Genomic DNA, 14,519 nt, shown 5'->3' on the forward strand with positions numbered 1-14,519 from the left:
CAGTTTGAAACGTGTTGCTGGCATCAAATTCAGAATAGCATATATTTAGAAAAATCAAGTTGATGAGGGAAAGCATTTAATGTATTGTCTTTGTACTTTTAAAGTACGATTGTCAAATACAAGAGAGACAGCAGGCAAAAAATAGTCACATATTGCATGAATGTGTAAATTAATAAGCATATAATATCATCATTAGGACACTCATACATTTGATCTTTACATTTATCTATTCCATGGAATTCATGAGTTGCTGAGATGTATTCTTCTAGTGCGTCCTCTAATTTTAACCTTATTCATTCATTTGTAACCCAGTCAACGTGAAATGAGGCAATTAAAAAACATGAAACCATTGTTTAAAGCAGTACTATAATTTCTGATGAGTAGGCCTACAAGACTTAAGCACTTCAATCAGTTTCTGTTCTGAGATGATAATCAGTATACAAAAGCACAATGAAATGGCTTTGACAAACTCCACGGGTTTGTCGCTGAATTATTTGGCACGGTTATAAGTTACAACAACAAAGACCCCAATGAAGATGACCAGCATGCAGAGGAGCCTTCCCTGAATTAATTTCTGATGATTTCAGGGAAAGCGCAGAGATGATTTATGGTGGTTAAATAAACATTCAAATTTAAAAAGCACCAGCTCTGATGGACATTCCTAAAAGGCAGCACTGAAACTGCATACTCCTCCAAAACTTGCAGCATCTGTGGCAATTAGTGATTTGATAAAACTACACATTAAACTGACTTTATGTGACCAACTCCAAGGTACACCTGTGATATAATCTTATTTTATCAGCATGTTGATATGCTACACCTACAGGATGGATTATCTTTGCAACAGGTAAGTGCTCAATAACATGAACTTAAATGTGTGCTCAACATCGGAGAGAAATAAGTCTCAAGTCTTTTAAATCAACTTGTGAAAAACAGGATAAAAAAGTGTTTTTATTTTTGTCAAGTGTAGCTCAGTTTTAATGGTTTGACCATTGGCCTCCTGTTCAGTTTAGAATTGATTTTAAGATTTTATTGACCAGTTTTAAAGCTTGTCTGGGTCTGGCTTCAAGCTACATAACAGAAATGTTGAACCTAAGGGTGTGAGTTCACAGGCTTAGATCGTCAGGAGATAAGCAGCTTCAGTGACTTTTAATAAAAAAAAAAAATCACTTCCTTTTCCTCTTTCTTTTCTGTTGCTTGCTATCCTTTAATTGCTAACTGTTTTGCATCTTTGTCTTTTTGTATTCATTTCTTTCCCTTAAACTGTTCTGTTTTTGCCTGTTTGGCTTTCTCTTGTAATCTCGTCTTGCTGAGTATCTTGCTGTTGCAAGGAGAGCGGCCTGAAAAAGGCCTCAGAGGAAGAAGGAGAAGTTTTGAAAAAAACTGACATGAGAAAGTTTTCATAGTTTCAGCGTGCACAGATTCCAGCAGTGCTGAATACAGCAAGGAAGGATCAGAATGATTCGGGCGTGCTGTTCACCAGCTCTCTTAAGCCTTCAAGAAAGGGCATTGTCACAACCTGATTGGCCAACAGGGGACTGTGGAAAGCTGCTCTCAAATCAGCAACAGGTGATCTGAGTGACACCCTGATCAGCCCAGAGTCATTTTGATTCAGCTAATGTGAAGTGTTAACAAAAGGAACTCACAAATGACAGATCAGTTTATTTTTTGATTAAGTATTTTAACCAATTTCTTGAACTAGTAGAGCAATGTGCTGTGTGGCTGTGCAAGGACAGCAGTCGAGCAACCAGAAACCAGTACAGTTTGTAAATTCGGAGCTTTTACAGAGTCATGCGGCTTCATAAAACATTTAAAAGCAATGGCTATACAAATGAACAATGTTACTTCTCAAGAGACCTACATTTTCAAGACAAAACAAATTATTAAGTGCATAAGTTAGCTTGAATTTATTCCAGTCTCAATGCAGAGCTTCATTGCTTTGGAGTGGGGCACCTTATGATACTCACAATAGAGAACTACTTCGTTTTTTTATTAGTTTGTTCCGATTATGGGGAGCATGTTTTAGTTTTTAATAAGTTCACTTTTATGGCATGATGCATCTATTTAAAACTAATGTGTGCCACATTTTCCAAGAGCTCAGTCTGCAGAAGGAACTATATCAAGTGAATTTGTTCTCTTAAAGTCTGTTTATTTTTAGCCCTAATGCAAAAAAAGATTTTACTCTTATTTGCTTCAGATTTTGTCAAAGACAGGAAACCAGATGAAAAAAAAGGCAAACACCTAAGAAGGACCGATAAAGGCCAAGCTAACGCCAATAAGCCAGCAGTCCTCACATCTACCTTACTGCAGGAGATGCTGAGCAAAGGGCTGATGTGTCAAACGTGGCTGCTTTCTCCAAGTGCTGGTATTTTTTTTTCCCCGTGTTTACAAAAGAAACAGACAACTAGTGTCAGCTTGGGTGAACAAAAGTAACTTTATCAGTGGCACAACAATGTCGGGGATTTCAAAGATCACACTGCTGCATCGTATGGTGAGAATGGTGTATTTTCCAGGAGTCAAAAGGCACTCGAAGGGCCACCTCAGATATACAAGTAGAGGACAATAATGACTTGAAAGGTCACATGATTGAAAACAGCACTGCTTAAAATCTGTGTACAGACGGACCACCTTTCCACACAAATGAGCATGCTATGTAATATCTACTTTTCTGTCAATTAATCGATGTCGATCTTGCTGTAAAAGTGGTTCCAAAAAATATTCTTCTGGATTTAACAATCTCAGCATTCATTATAACACTGCCCGTGTGTGAGCTTCTGAGCGTCTGGTCGCTCGGTGGTCTTGGCCATAAGGCAGCCATAAATGTTTTGTGGACTACAATTCAAAGCAGCAATCATATCAGAAAGGGTTTAATCAGTTTATCCACTTTTGTAAATAAATAACTCTGCTTGTCAGTTGCCTTTGTAATTGGTTGCAGGGAAAGCGCAGAGATGATTTATGGTGGTGAAATGAACATTCAGATTTAAGAGCAACAGCTCTGATGGACATTCCTAAAAGGCAGCACTGAAACTGCATACTCCTCCAAAACTTGCAACATCTGTGGCAATTAGTGATTTGATAAAACTGCACATTAAAATGACTTTATGTGACCAACTCCAAAGCACACTTGTGATATAATCTTATTTTATCAGCATGTTGATATGCTACACCTACAGGATGGATTATCTTTGCAACAGGTAAGTGCTCAATAACATGAACTTAAATGTGTGCTCAACATCTGAGAGAAATAAATCTCAAGTCTTTTAAATCAACTTGTGAAAAACAGGATAAAAAAGTGTTTTTATTTTTGTCAAGTGTAGCTCAGTTTTAATGGTTTGACCATTGGCCTCCTGATCAGTTTAGAATTGATTTTAAGATTTTATTGACCAGTTTTAAAGCTTGTCTGGGTCTGGCTTCAAGCTACATAACAGAAATGTTGAACCTAAGGGTATGAGTTCACAGGCTTAGATCGTCAGGAGATAAGCAGCTTCAGTGACTTTTATAAAAACAAAAAGAAAATCACTTCCTTTTCCTCTTATGTGATGTAGTTTGCCTTTATTCTTGGACTTTTCTGTTGCTTGCTGTCCTTTAATTGCTAACTGTTTTGCATCTTTGTCTTCTTGTATTCATTTCTTTCCCTTAAACTGTTCTGTTTTTGCCTGTTTGGCTTTCTCTTGTAATCTCATCTTGCTGAGTATCTTGCTGTTGCAAGGAGAGCGGCCTGAAAAAGACCTCAGAGAAAGAAGAAGTCTTGAAAAAACTGACATGAGAAAGTTTTCATAGTTTCAGCGTGCACAGATTCCAGCAGTGCTGAGCATAGCAAGGAAGGATCAGAATGATTCGGGCGTGCCGTTCACCAGCTCTCTTAAGCCTTCAAGAAAGGGCATTGTCACAACCTGATTGGCCAACAGGGGACTGTGGAAAGCTGCTCTCAAATCAGCAACAGGTGATCTGAGTGACACCCTGATCAGCCCAGAGTCATTTTGATTCAGCTAATGTGAAGTGTTAACAAAAGGAACTCACAAATGACAGATCAGTTTATTTTTTGATTAAGTATTTTAACCAATTTCTTGAACTAGTAGAGCAATGTGCTGTGTGGCTGTGCAAGGACAGCAGTCGAGCAACCAGAAACCAGTACAGTTTGTAAATTCGGAGCTTTTACAGAGTCATGCGGCTTCATAAAACATTTAAAAGCAATGACTATACAAATGAACAATGTTACTTCTCAAGAGACCTACATTTTCAAGACAAAACAAATTATTAAGTGCATAAGTTAGCTTGAATTTATTCCAGTCTCAATGCAGAGCTTCATTGCTTTGGAGTTGGGCACCTTATGATACTCACAATAGAGAACTACTTCGTTTTTTTATTAGTTTGTTCCGATTATGGGGAGCATGTTTTAGTTTTTAATAAGTTCACTTTTATGGCATGATGCATCTATTTAAAACTAATGTGTGCCACATTTTCCAAGAGCTCAGTCTGCAGAAGGAACTATATCAAGTGAATTTGTTCTCTTAAAGTCTGTTTATTTTTAGCCCTAATGCAAAAAAAGATTTTACTCTTATTTGCTTCAGATTTTGTCAAAGACAGGAAACCAGATGAAAAAAAAGGCAAACACCTAAGAAGGACCGATAAAGGCCAAGCTAACGCCAATAAGCCAGCAGTCCTCACATCTACCTTACTGCAGGAGATGCTGAGCAAAGGGCTGATGTGTCAAATGACAGATCAGTTTATCATCAGTTTATTTTTTAATAAACAAAGTACAGAAGTATGCATTTTACCAATTTCTTGAACTAGTAGAGCAATGTGTGGTGTGGCTGTGCAAGGACAGCAGTCGAGCAACCAGAAACCAGTACAGTTTGTAAATTCGGAGCTTTTATAGAGTCATGCGGCTTCATAAAACATTTAAAAGTAATGACTATACAAATGAACAATGTTACTTCTCAAGAGACCTACATTTTCAAGAGAAAATGCATTATTAAGTGCATAAGTTAGCTTGAATTTATTCCAGTCTCAATGCAGAGCTTCATTGGCCATCTTGGCCATCAGAAAAAGTTTAACCAATTTATCCACTTTTGTAAATAAATAACTCTGGTTGTCAGTTGCCTTTGTAACTGTGACACAAATTTAGTTTGCAGTTGGGACATTTAAAAGGCCTGATTGTGGTACCATATCTGAAAAAGACTTAGAAGTGGACATTGTACAAGTATGGTTAGATCTTGAAAGGTCACTATTGCTAGAACTCCTCATATCAGGTTTTTCCCAAAACTGAGATAATTAAGGCAACAAATAAAAGAAAACTTCACATGAGACTCTGAAAGAGAAATGAGGACATAAGACTTGAAGTATTTGAGTCAGTAAAGGTATCCTCTGTGCTAATTTGTCTGCTTTGTCAGTATCTTGTGACTATACCCCTCCATGCAGTTATCATTCATCATAAAGTCATCAGCGTTTTTTTTTATTGCTACAAGATGATACACAATTTTAATAAGGTGTCAGTTTTCCCTCGGTGCACGTTTTGGATAACGTCTCAACTTTCTCTTCTGGACGTAGTCGACAGACCACACCAACAAGACATGCCGCTTGCCACACCAACAAACACATTTAACAGTTTTTTCCCCCCAAAATCACACGAGCAGACTCAACGTTCGATAATAAGAAACTGGCAGCCAAGAAGGAATTAAAGGTACACAGTGGGTGAGTCACCAAAGGACCCCATTTCCACTCCACACATATCAGATATAACAAAGCATCAACTACTAAATGCTGTCCCTACATTTTAACCAAACTTTTTTTGTTCTTCTTTGTTTGTAATACCTCAGCATGCAAATCAGGAAATGGCTCATGCTCATGCTCATGGAGGGATTTCACTACACAACTTCTAAGATGCTCATTTGCCCATGTTTACATGGTGTAAGGATTTCTGGTCAAGAAGCTGATTAAAGGGCAGCTTAAAACCGTCCGGAGTGATATTCTTCAGCTCCTGAAATGAGCGGGAAACCTCAACATCACAAATTGTGCCATTTGCTATGGCAGGCCAGTAACCACTCTGTTGGGTTTCTGCCACTCCAGGTGGAATGGTCATGTTTGTCTTTAAAGTTATGGTCTTGTACATGCAGCAACAGACATCAAATGTGAAAAAAATATCAAATGAGCGTCTCAGACAGGAGAAAAAACAGAAACTCATCTCCAGAGGGTTTTTGAGATTAGCTCTGGCACAGGTGCACCAGTGCTGCTGATGAGCTCAGGTGTTACCATTCAGCAGATCATCAATTCAGTTCCTCTGAGTTTAGGGTTAGGGTTAGGGTCTTATTCCTACCTTTGCCTGTGTCTCTTTTTGCTCCTCACTTGTCCCTCCTTGGGTTATCCTATTATCTATTTGGGTTGTTTTTGTTTGTACTTCCAAATGCTTTTAGATTTTGTCTTTCCCTCCTTGCTTTAGTTAGCACTAGTAAATTTATTAAAGTTTCCTTTTGTATTTCCTGCAGCCGACTGCCATCACTTGTCAGGAGGGTATTTTCATGGACTATACTGAAGACTTGCCTCAGTCAGTTTGCCTGTCATTTGGTCTTACATGTGCTTTTATTTGGATTACCTAAAATGCATGACAAATATGCTTAGACTGAGAAACAAAATCACCTCTCACCAAAACACGCTGTTATTTCCATACACCACGAATTCTGTCACTTTATTCTTCTCCAGCTGTCTCAAAATAATTACAATCTTTAAGGTAACCAAGACTTTATTGAGCTTGACATACAAAATTTAAGGCACATAAGGTGAGAGGAATGATTACAAGTTTTGTTTAATCAGAAGCAGAAAACACACCCTAAAATGTTTTGAGAGCAATTTTCTTCCATACACCCATTCATTTAATATAGAATCTCCACCTGGACACTGCAGCAAAAATCTTTATGTTGTTGATGGCTCAGTGCCGGTCAGTTCACTCTGCAGCCCTTAAAACAGATTAAAATGGGTGAGTAAGAGAAAGTCTCATTTTTTTTCAGGGCAATCTGAGAGTACAAGCACAGGTACTTAAGATGTACTGTAATTACCTGCGGCCGGACAAGTGTATTGTACTTCTTGGGGGTTGCTGCACTCATCGTGGTTGTGTAAACAGTAATGCTGTGATATTATCAACACGGCAGACAATCAGTTGAACAAATGTCATGCAAACAATAACTTAATCAAAACAAGCTATGCAAAGGTTACTCAAAAAATAGAAATAATGAGCATGTACATAATAAAAAAGCATGCAGATCAGTAAGTCACACATGAAGAATGTTAATGTTCTGACTGAAACTATTACTGGTCTATATGCTACTTGCTATGTGTCCAAGATGGCGGCAAACAAAGGCCTATTGACATTATGGCTGAGGTGGAAACAGAAACTGGTATGCACACAGTTTGCACATAGAGCATAATGAATAGAAAATGTTCTCCTTACCTATTACACACTGGATACAGCGACAAAACCTGAAGGGCAAAACTCTGTTAAAATCTATATCTTATCTCTGACTTTCACAATGTGCCGTTTAAACTTTGTGTAAGGATCGCGTGTTCTTTGAACTTTCAAATACATTGACTTATTAGTTCGTGCTTGCCTGATAAAGTGTCTCCATGTTGATGTGATCTTGGCCAGTAGCATTTAATGCTTTGCAGGCTGCTTCCCTACAAAATAAACCCATAACAGCAACAGCATACTTATAGTAACAACAATAATATTGAGGAAGTATTCATCATGTGAGATTACTCACTTTCTGTGATCTCTGGTTGGGGGAGGAAGCCAGTGGTCATAGTTTGTCTCCACTCTATACCATCTACAAAGAAAAAAAGAAAAAGAAAAAACACAACTTTAAGCTCGGGTTCAGTCCTGCCACACTCTTGATATACCAGATTCTCCTCAGATCTTTTATTTTGCCTACTCTCCATTCACGGGGTTGAGTGGCCAGATGTCAGCAGGGCCCGCCCGGTCTCTGGTGATGACAACCCCTTCCCCTGCTCTCACACCACCAACAATGTAATACACTCCGGTGATGATGGGGATTTTGGAGAGACGCATCACTGCATCCTGAAAGTCCTCTGCAACCTCCAGCGTCTGCACAAGTTTCAGCTCAGTTAGTGGAAGTTTCATTTCCTCATACAGTAACGTCCTCACTATACTAACTTGTGAAACCTTCTCACCTCCCGCACCAACCAGCTCACTGGCGATCGCCGCAAGAGGAGGGCAGACACCACATTCTTCCACCAGTTCCACCAGTGCTCAGTGCCTGATAATCACAGATACAAATGAAAACAAGAAGAAACAAGGAAATCGGACCGACATTTTGGGGCGAATATGGATGCTGAGAGGAAGTGTGGATTCACCTCGCTGGTCACCAGAGATGGTAAACTTATTTGGACTCTGTCCTGTCCACAGGCCAACGTAGCCAGCAAATGAAGTTCCTTGATATGCCACCTGAATGAGTGTGTTGACAAAAGCGACAAACAAAATTGTATCTTTGGCCAACCTTATTACTTAAGAACTTTCATTTTGGACTTCCTAAAATTGACTGACTTGTCTGGCTCTTAGATACATTTTTGATCTTTCAGTTTGAGGAGGCATCACACTTACTTAGTTTTCAAATGCTAAGAGCACATACTATACCTCTCCATTCTTGAGGAAAACTAGGTTGACAGTCAGATTCCTCAGAACAGGATGTGGATAATCAAGGTTCCTGCCATGGTACACGTGCCCATTTTTGTCCTGAGCTACGATGCTAGTGCAAAATCTAGGAATGCATAAAGTTTGTTTGCATGCATGAGAGTGCTTTCACCTTAACCCTGCATACTTGTTAGACACTGTGTGCCTCTGCATTGTACGCATGTTGCTATTATTAATGCATAAGCACATTTAAAAATCATACATACGCAGATACTTCGTAGGCAAAGTTGATAAGGATGACATCTGAGAGACTTCCCAGTTGTGAGGCCATGCCGCGAATCTCCCCCGCATAGGGCTGAGGAATGTATTTGTCCAAGGCCGCCACAACAGGTTTAACTGCTTCATGCACCCATTTTGGTATTGTAGAACTGACAAAAAAAAAAACCAAAACATGTCAGTGTGCAATCACTGTCAGCAGCACTACTGACAGATAAACACAAGAACACAGTGCTCATTAACTCATAAATTGGCTTACCTGCGCATTCAAGGCTGACATCATTAACAGGGTTAAGTTATTGAAAGTATCAGCTTTCACTGCGCATGCCTCGAATAATTTGGGGTCACCCTTACCCTTTGTTTGTTGACATTGTCATAGAAAGTGAAACCTTACAGTCCGCAGCCTGTTAGTTTGTTAGAATCTTTACATTTCGATCGTAACAATTTCATTTTCCCATTTATGAATTACTGTTGCACTATTAAAATGCGTTAGTTAGCTACGCACTGCTCATAACTACTGACCAACTTCTGCGACGTCTGATAAAGGCAGCATTACACTGTAACGGACAATACACACTGAAACAACATGACTTTGAATGGACACTGTTGTCATTTTAGCAACATGGTTATTTAAGCAAAATAATAACATCTGAAAAACTCACTCAATGACCTCGGCGGCGGCTTTTCTCAGAAAGTCAACGTCAAAGACCTTGACCAGAGGCAGCCATCGCTTCTCCGGAGCCTCATCCAGGTTGATGTTCAGGGTCGGTGGAGTGAACTCCGCCCGGCACAACACGACGACTCCGAGCAGCAGCACCGCAGACCGCAACATCTTGGACGGGCCAGGCCGAGGCAGCAGCAGACTGACGCTGGCTGGGGACGTCACAGTTGATGCATGCGTACCTCCAACAGGCAACAACAAGAATAAAACTTCCGCTCTGACTTTTTCAGAATAAAAGCGGGTCACACGAAGGCAAAGCCTACTCAAATAGATAGTTTTAAAACAACAGCACCAACAATTTTAAACAAAATTAAGTAAACGTACTTAGAAATTATGCAATATGGCCCCAGTCATTGTTTTATATTACCTCTCATTCCGATTAATGCAACTGAATTTTTATAGCTGGTCGAGGTGAAGCTAATTTTAACCATTTCATATACTGTTGGGTAGTTCAATCTATGGTAGTACATCATATTTTGCGAACTCTATGTGTTGAGTAAGTAAAATCTTGCTGTGAAAAGTAAAATGTAACACTGTACTAAAAATATTCACTCTAAAATGTATTATAAAAATGTAATGTAATACATATAAATTAAAATGTAATTATATTATTATTATTATTAGTTTATCAGTATTGTACTTTTCTTCAGTCATAAGTTGTGGAAGCACTAGAGGCGAAGCAGACGGGATATCTTTAGCTTGTTGAAGACTTTTCACCTCTCACCCCAAAGGCTTCTTCAGTTCTGAGATTGATGGGGAGGTCCAGCTATTTAACCTCTTGTGGGGTTGTCACCTTGGGGGTCCTGAGAGTCATTGATGCCTCCTGCCATCATGTGAGCCGCTATGGTCACATGAGCCAAAGTGCAACTCATTAGTGAGTCATTGTCCCACTTCATCATGTGAGTTGTTAGGGTCACATGAGGGAAGGTGTAAATTGGGGTTTAACTGTTTGGGGAAGGTTCTCAAGGCTGCTCTACGGGTGGCTGAAAGTTGGCATCGTAAGCCGCCACCTCTGTGCAAAGATACAGCAGAGTCTTGTCCTGATGAGCTGACTCTCCTGTGCTGTGCCATCCAGTAAAGGTCCAAGCACTCCTCAGTGCACTTTAACGTTTAAAGTTATGGTCCACTGAGTTTATGTGTTCAGTGACGGCCTCTACCTCTCGGGTTTTGATTTTGACCCAGGTGTCGTCCACATACCTAAACCAGGGGCTAGGTTTTGTTCCTCTGAAGGAGCTCAGTGCTTTGCTTTCAAAACTCCTCCGTGTAGAAGTCGATCACAATGGGTGACATCAGTGAACCCATGGCACATCCGTGCTTTTGTCTGTAGAAACTTCCATCAATCTTAGAACTGAAGAAGCCTTTTGGATGAGAGGTGAAACGTCTTCAACAACCTAAATATATCCGGTCGCCTTCGCCTCTAGCACTTAAATGACCACAACCTGGATGACTGAGAAACTACATCCACGCTCATGACTAATTTCTCGTCATGTATTGTGTGTACAGTTTGCAGTGACACAAACTGCATGTTACAGGAAGTCAATTAAAGGAACAAGTGTGGCCGAGGTCAAAAGAGGAACTCTGGTAGGGTGTGAAACTGATAGTCTGTAACAGCAGGAGCAATGAAAAAGAAAATATTGTGTACTTGAACTGCTGAAAGTGTCATATTTTAAATTATGGGCATGTTATTTGACAGGTTGAATTACAGAACAGATGAACAATGCATTGTGTATCTAGCACTGTAATTAGAGAGGTGTTTTTATTTTGTGCCATATCTACAATTATTATCATTATTAGTAGTAGTAAACCATTAAGTTTCCCATGTAGACACTGGTCTGTAATTTGGTACACTTTTATTTTGAAAATCGTATTATTGTTCCTGTTTGTTGCCAGTGCAACCAGTAATGCCTGGCTTTACTAAGTGAGCTTTGTAGCTCTATGAACAAAACATTCCTCACAATTCCATTCAACAGAGAATTTGAAGTCAGCAGACAAAACACATTTTCAGGCTGATGTGTTTTAATATTATGGCACTGCTGTTATTAATGGCACCACTATAATTTAGGAATTTGTTGACAACTTAATAACCCAGCTTTTCCCTACGCAACCCGTAGTACCCACCCAGATAAGTTAGATTACTAGATATACAGAGTACAAGAGTCTTACATCCTCACTCTCACTGCCTTATGAGAAACTAGTTAATGCTTTCAAAAAAAACAAATACTGCATTTAGTAGTGACGGCACACAACAACACAATAGTAAAGCTTAAGCAAGAGGAAACAGGAAACATTTTATATATGGCTGATGAGGCTGGTATAAACAGGGTGATTTCCCACTTCACACACTGAGGAAATGTGGGCACTATCAACAAATTGAAAAAAATGTTGTCGAACCTGCTATGTAGACATTTGTTGTTGAGAAGTGGCTTATTTCATATGATGATGGAAAAGTATACGTAAGAAGAAGAACACTAGTAATGCAAATATCGATACAAACTACTAACTACTGTGTACAGCTACTGCAGATGAAATCAACACAGTTAGCCACAATCAAAGGAAGAAAATGTGTCAGTAGCACAAGCTGTTCTATTACATAATGTACGAAGTTGTAGCGTAAGCAGTGAAGCTTTGACAAAAACACATGATTTGAATAACCCTGGTTAGCACTTCAGGTGTGACACACCATAACAAAAAAAGTATTTTTTAAAACCAATTATTAATGATGTGAAAGGCAAACTCTTGATTTTATTTTAAGAAGCAGCTGACCAGCCATTCACTTATTACCTAATAGAAATTTAAGTTGGCTAACAACAGTGATATAAACATGCTGCTTCTGCACTGTACTGTTTGGAACATATGTTAAGCTTCTGCATCAGCTGGTCCTCCATGTGGATGGATGAATGGATGTCTTTAAGGCCATCCTTTACTTTGACGAGTGCTCACTAAGTGTTCCCCTATGAGCCTTACAAGAAACCAGCTTCTCATCTACAATTCTCTCTGCTGCATCATTCACAGTGCACACACTGTTCTCAGCAACAAGAACCACAGGGTTCATGGACTGATTGAGGATGACTGAAAACACACCATATGAATAAAGAGATCCATTCAGATATATAGTACCTTCATGGTTACCGTGTGATATCAGCCCTGCTGTGATGAGAATTTGGGATGTAACTAACTTGTGTCCATTATTTGTGCACCTGTGGATTCTTCAACTTAACACTTGGGGGCAGCAGAAACAAGCTGTAAATACTAGCATTCATTTGGAACCTTGTCCAATATTGAAAAGATGAATATTGGGCCTCCAAGTCCAGGATTCGCTTTCCCTTTATAGCTGTAGTCTGGTTCCCTCAGCTCGTGATGAACATATATGGCTCATTAGCTGCTAAATGTTCCTCTTTGTTCAGCAAATAGCTGCTAACATTGTCTGTTTGCTGTTCGGTGTTGGGCAGATGCTGTGGGTATGCTGGATCATTTTCACTGGAAACAACTCCCTGCTGTGGCTGGAAATGAGAGCAATGAGAGCAGTGAGATTGAACTAAAACAATGAAGTTGTGGGCATTAAAACCAAAACAATGAAGTGAAAGTCACTGAACCACTCCAGAGGAACTGCAAAGGAGATATTTCTGCGTACAGCCAACACCAGCTTCATTCATATTACATGAAGTGATATGGTTGTTAATGTAATACTGTTGATTAGAATTGCTTTAAAGGCTAATTTTATCTTAGAATTCCATATGGTATTTAATAGACAGGACCAGCATGATATTTTGATGAGGGTTTCACACTTCTGCTACATTGTTACTGATATATTCTCAGTTTGTGTTCCTTCACTCAGCATCATATCGGCTGTAACTCTTCATTAGAATCAAAATCACATTTATGGGCCAAGTATGTTCACACATAGAAGGAATTTGTTTCCAGCTGTTGGTGTCACTCCCTACTAATCCACAAGGTGGTGCTGGTACTGCATTTTTGAGCACATTGGGATCGTCAACAGGCCTGGGAGGAGTAAATCTCAAAATGTAGTGTTGGGATTATTTCGCTGATCAGCAGACCAAATTATAAAATACTGTTGTGACTACAAGAGAAAGTACCATTCCCACTTTTCTCAGACAGGACTGGCAGTAATCATAAGCTACAGCCGCTTTTTATTTTCACTGTCACTGCGACTACAGAAGGGTTACCACCCAGGAAAGAGTCAGAGAGCAGCAGGAGGTCGGTGGAGACTGTTCTTCCAAATGTGAAAGTAAATCACAGATATAAAAGTCTTTTCCCCCGCAACCTCAAACACCTTTTCCATCCACTGTGGTGTTCTCAATTTGCCAGGCACATTTTCTGCTCCTACTCAGCACACTTTCAGTATTGTTTTAGTTACTGCCATACAGTGCAGATTGCATACAATCTTCATGGGAGAGAAATGACTAAACCAAAAAAAGTAAAATTAAAATAACTCAGTGAATTTGTACTCTTTGTCTACATTTTTTACATACAAACAAAAAGTTGTTATCTCTAGTTTGTAATATTGTCAGCTGCAAGATTAGTTTTTTATTGGTGTATAATATTCACAACTGTATTTAGAAAGCAAATGTCTGATGGAGTAAAAGTTGTACTGTAAAAGGTAGCATAATAGATTTATGAAAGTGAGCTCTTTCCAAAATTCACTGACATCCCACAGACGGTTTGTCAGAAATGCCTTAGAATTAGAAAATGTTTACAGCCCGAAACCTAAGACATGCTATTGATTTACACTGGCTCTGCTGCTTTATGGGTTATGTAAGTGTTATGTAAGTGTGCGTTGTTATGAGGAGCTGTCAGAGTGGCTGTCGACAACACGTTCAAGCCATCAGGCAGTGAAACACAAATTCCACAGAGGGGGAAAAG

At 39.3% G+C, this 14,519-nt stretch overlaps 1 protein-coding gene across 1 annotated transcript; it reads right to left on the bottom strand.

Annotated features, from left to right (window-relative positions):
* Positions 1-6,721: 6,721 nt before the first annotated feature.
* On the bottom strand, positions 6,722-10,027 carry LOC124056855 (N-acylethanolamine-hydrolyzing acid amidase-like). Its single transcript, XM_046384720.1, has 12 exons — positions 10,006-10,027; positions 9,580-9,820; positions 8,908-9,069; positions 8,645-8,768; positions 8,365-8,455; positions 8,182-8,267; positions 7,923-8,095; positions 7,755-7,817; positions 7,602-7,668; positions 7,445-7,473; positions 7,053-7,122; positions 6,722-6,953 (listed from the first exon to the last, which is right to left on the bottom strand). The coding sequence occupies exons 1-12, from the start codon at positions 10,010-10,012 to the stop codon at positions 6,936-6,938; spliced, it is 1,131 nt and encodes a 376-aa protein (XP_046240676.1). The 5' UTR covers positions 10,013-10,027; the 3' UTR covers positions 6,722-6,935.
* Positions 10,028-14,519: the final 4,492 nt, after the last annotated feature.

Source organism: Scatophagus argus, chromosome 3 (assembly GCF_020382885.2).
Source record: "Scatophagus argus isolate fScaArg1 chromosome 3, fScaArg1.pri, whole genome shotgun sequence".
In the NCBI taxonomy this organism is placed as follows: domain Eukaryota; kingdom Metazoa; phylum Chordata; class Actinopteri; family Scatophagidae; genus Scatophagus; species Scatophagus argus.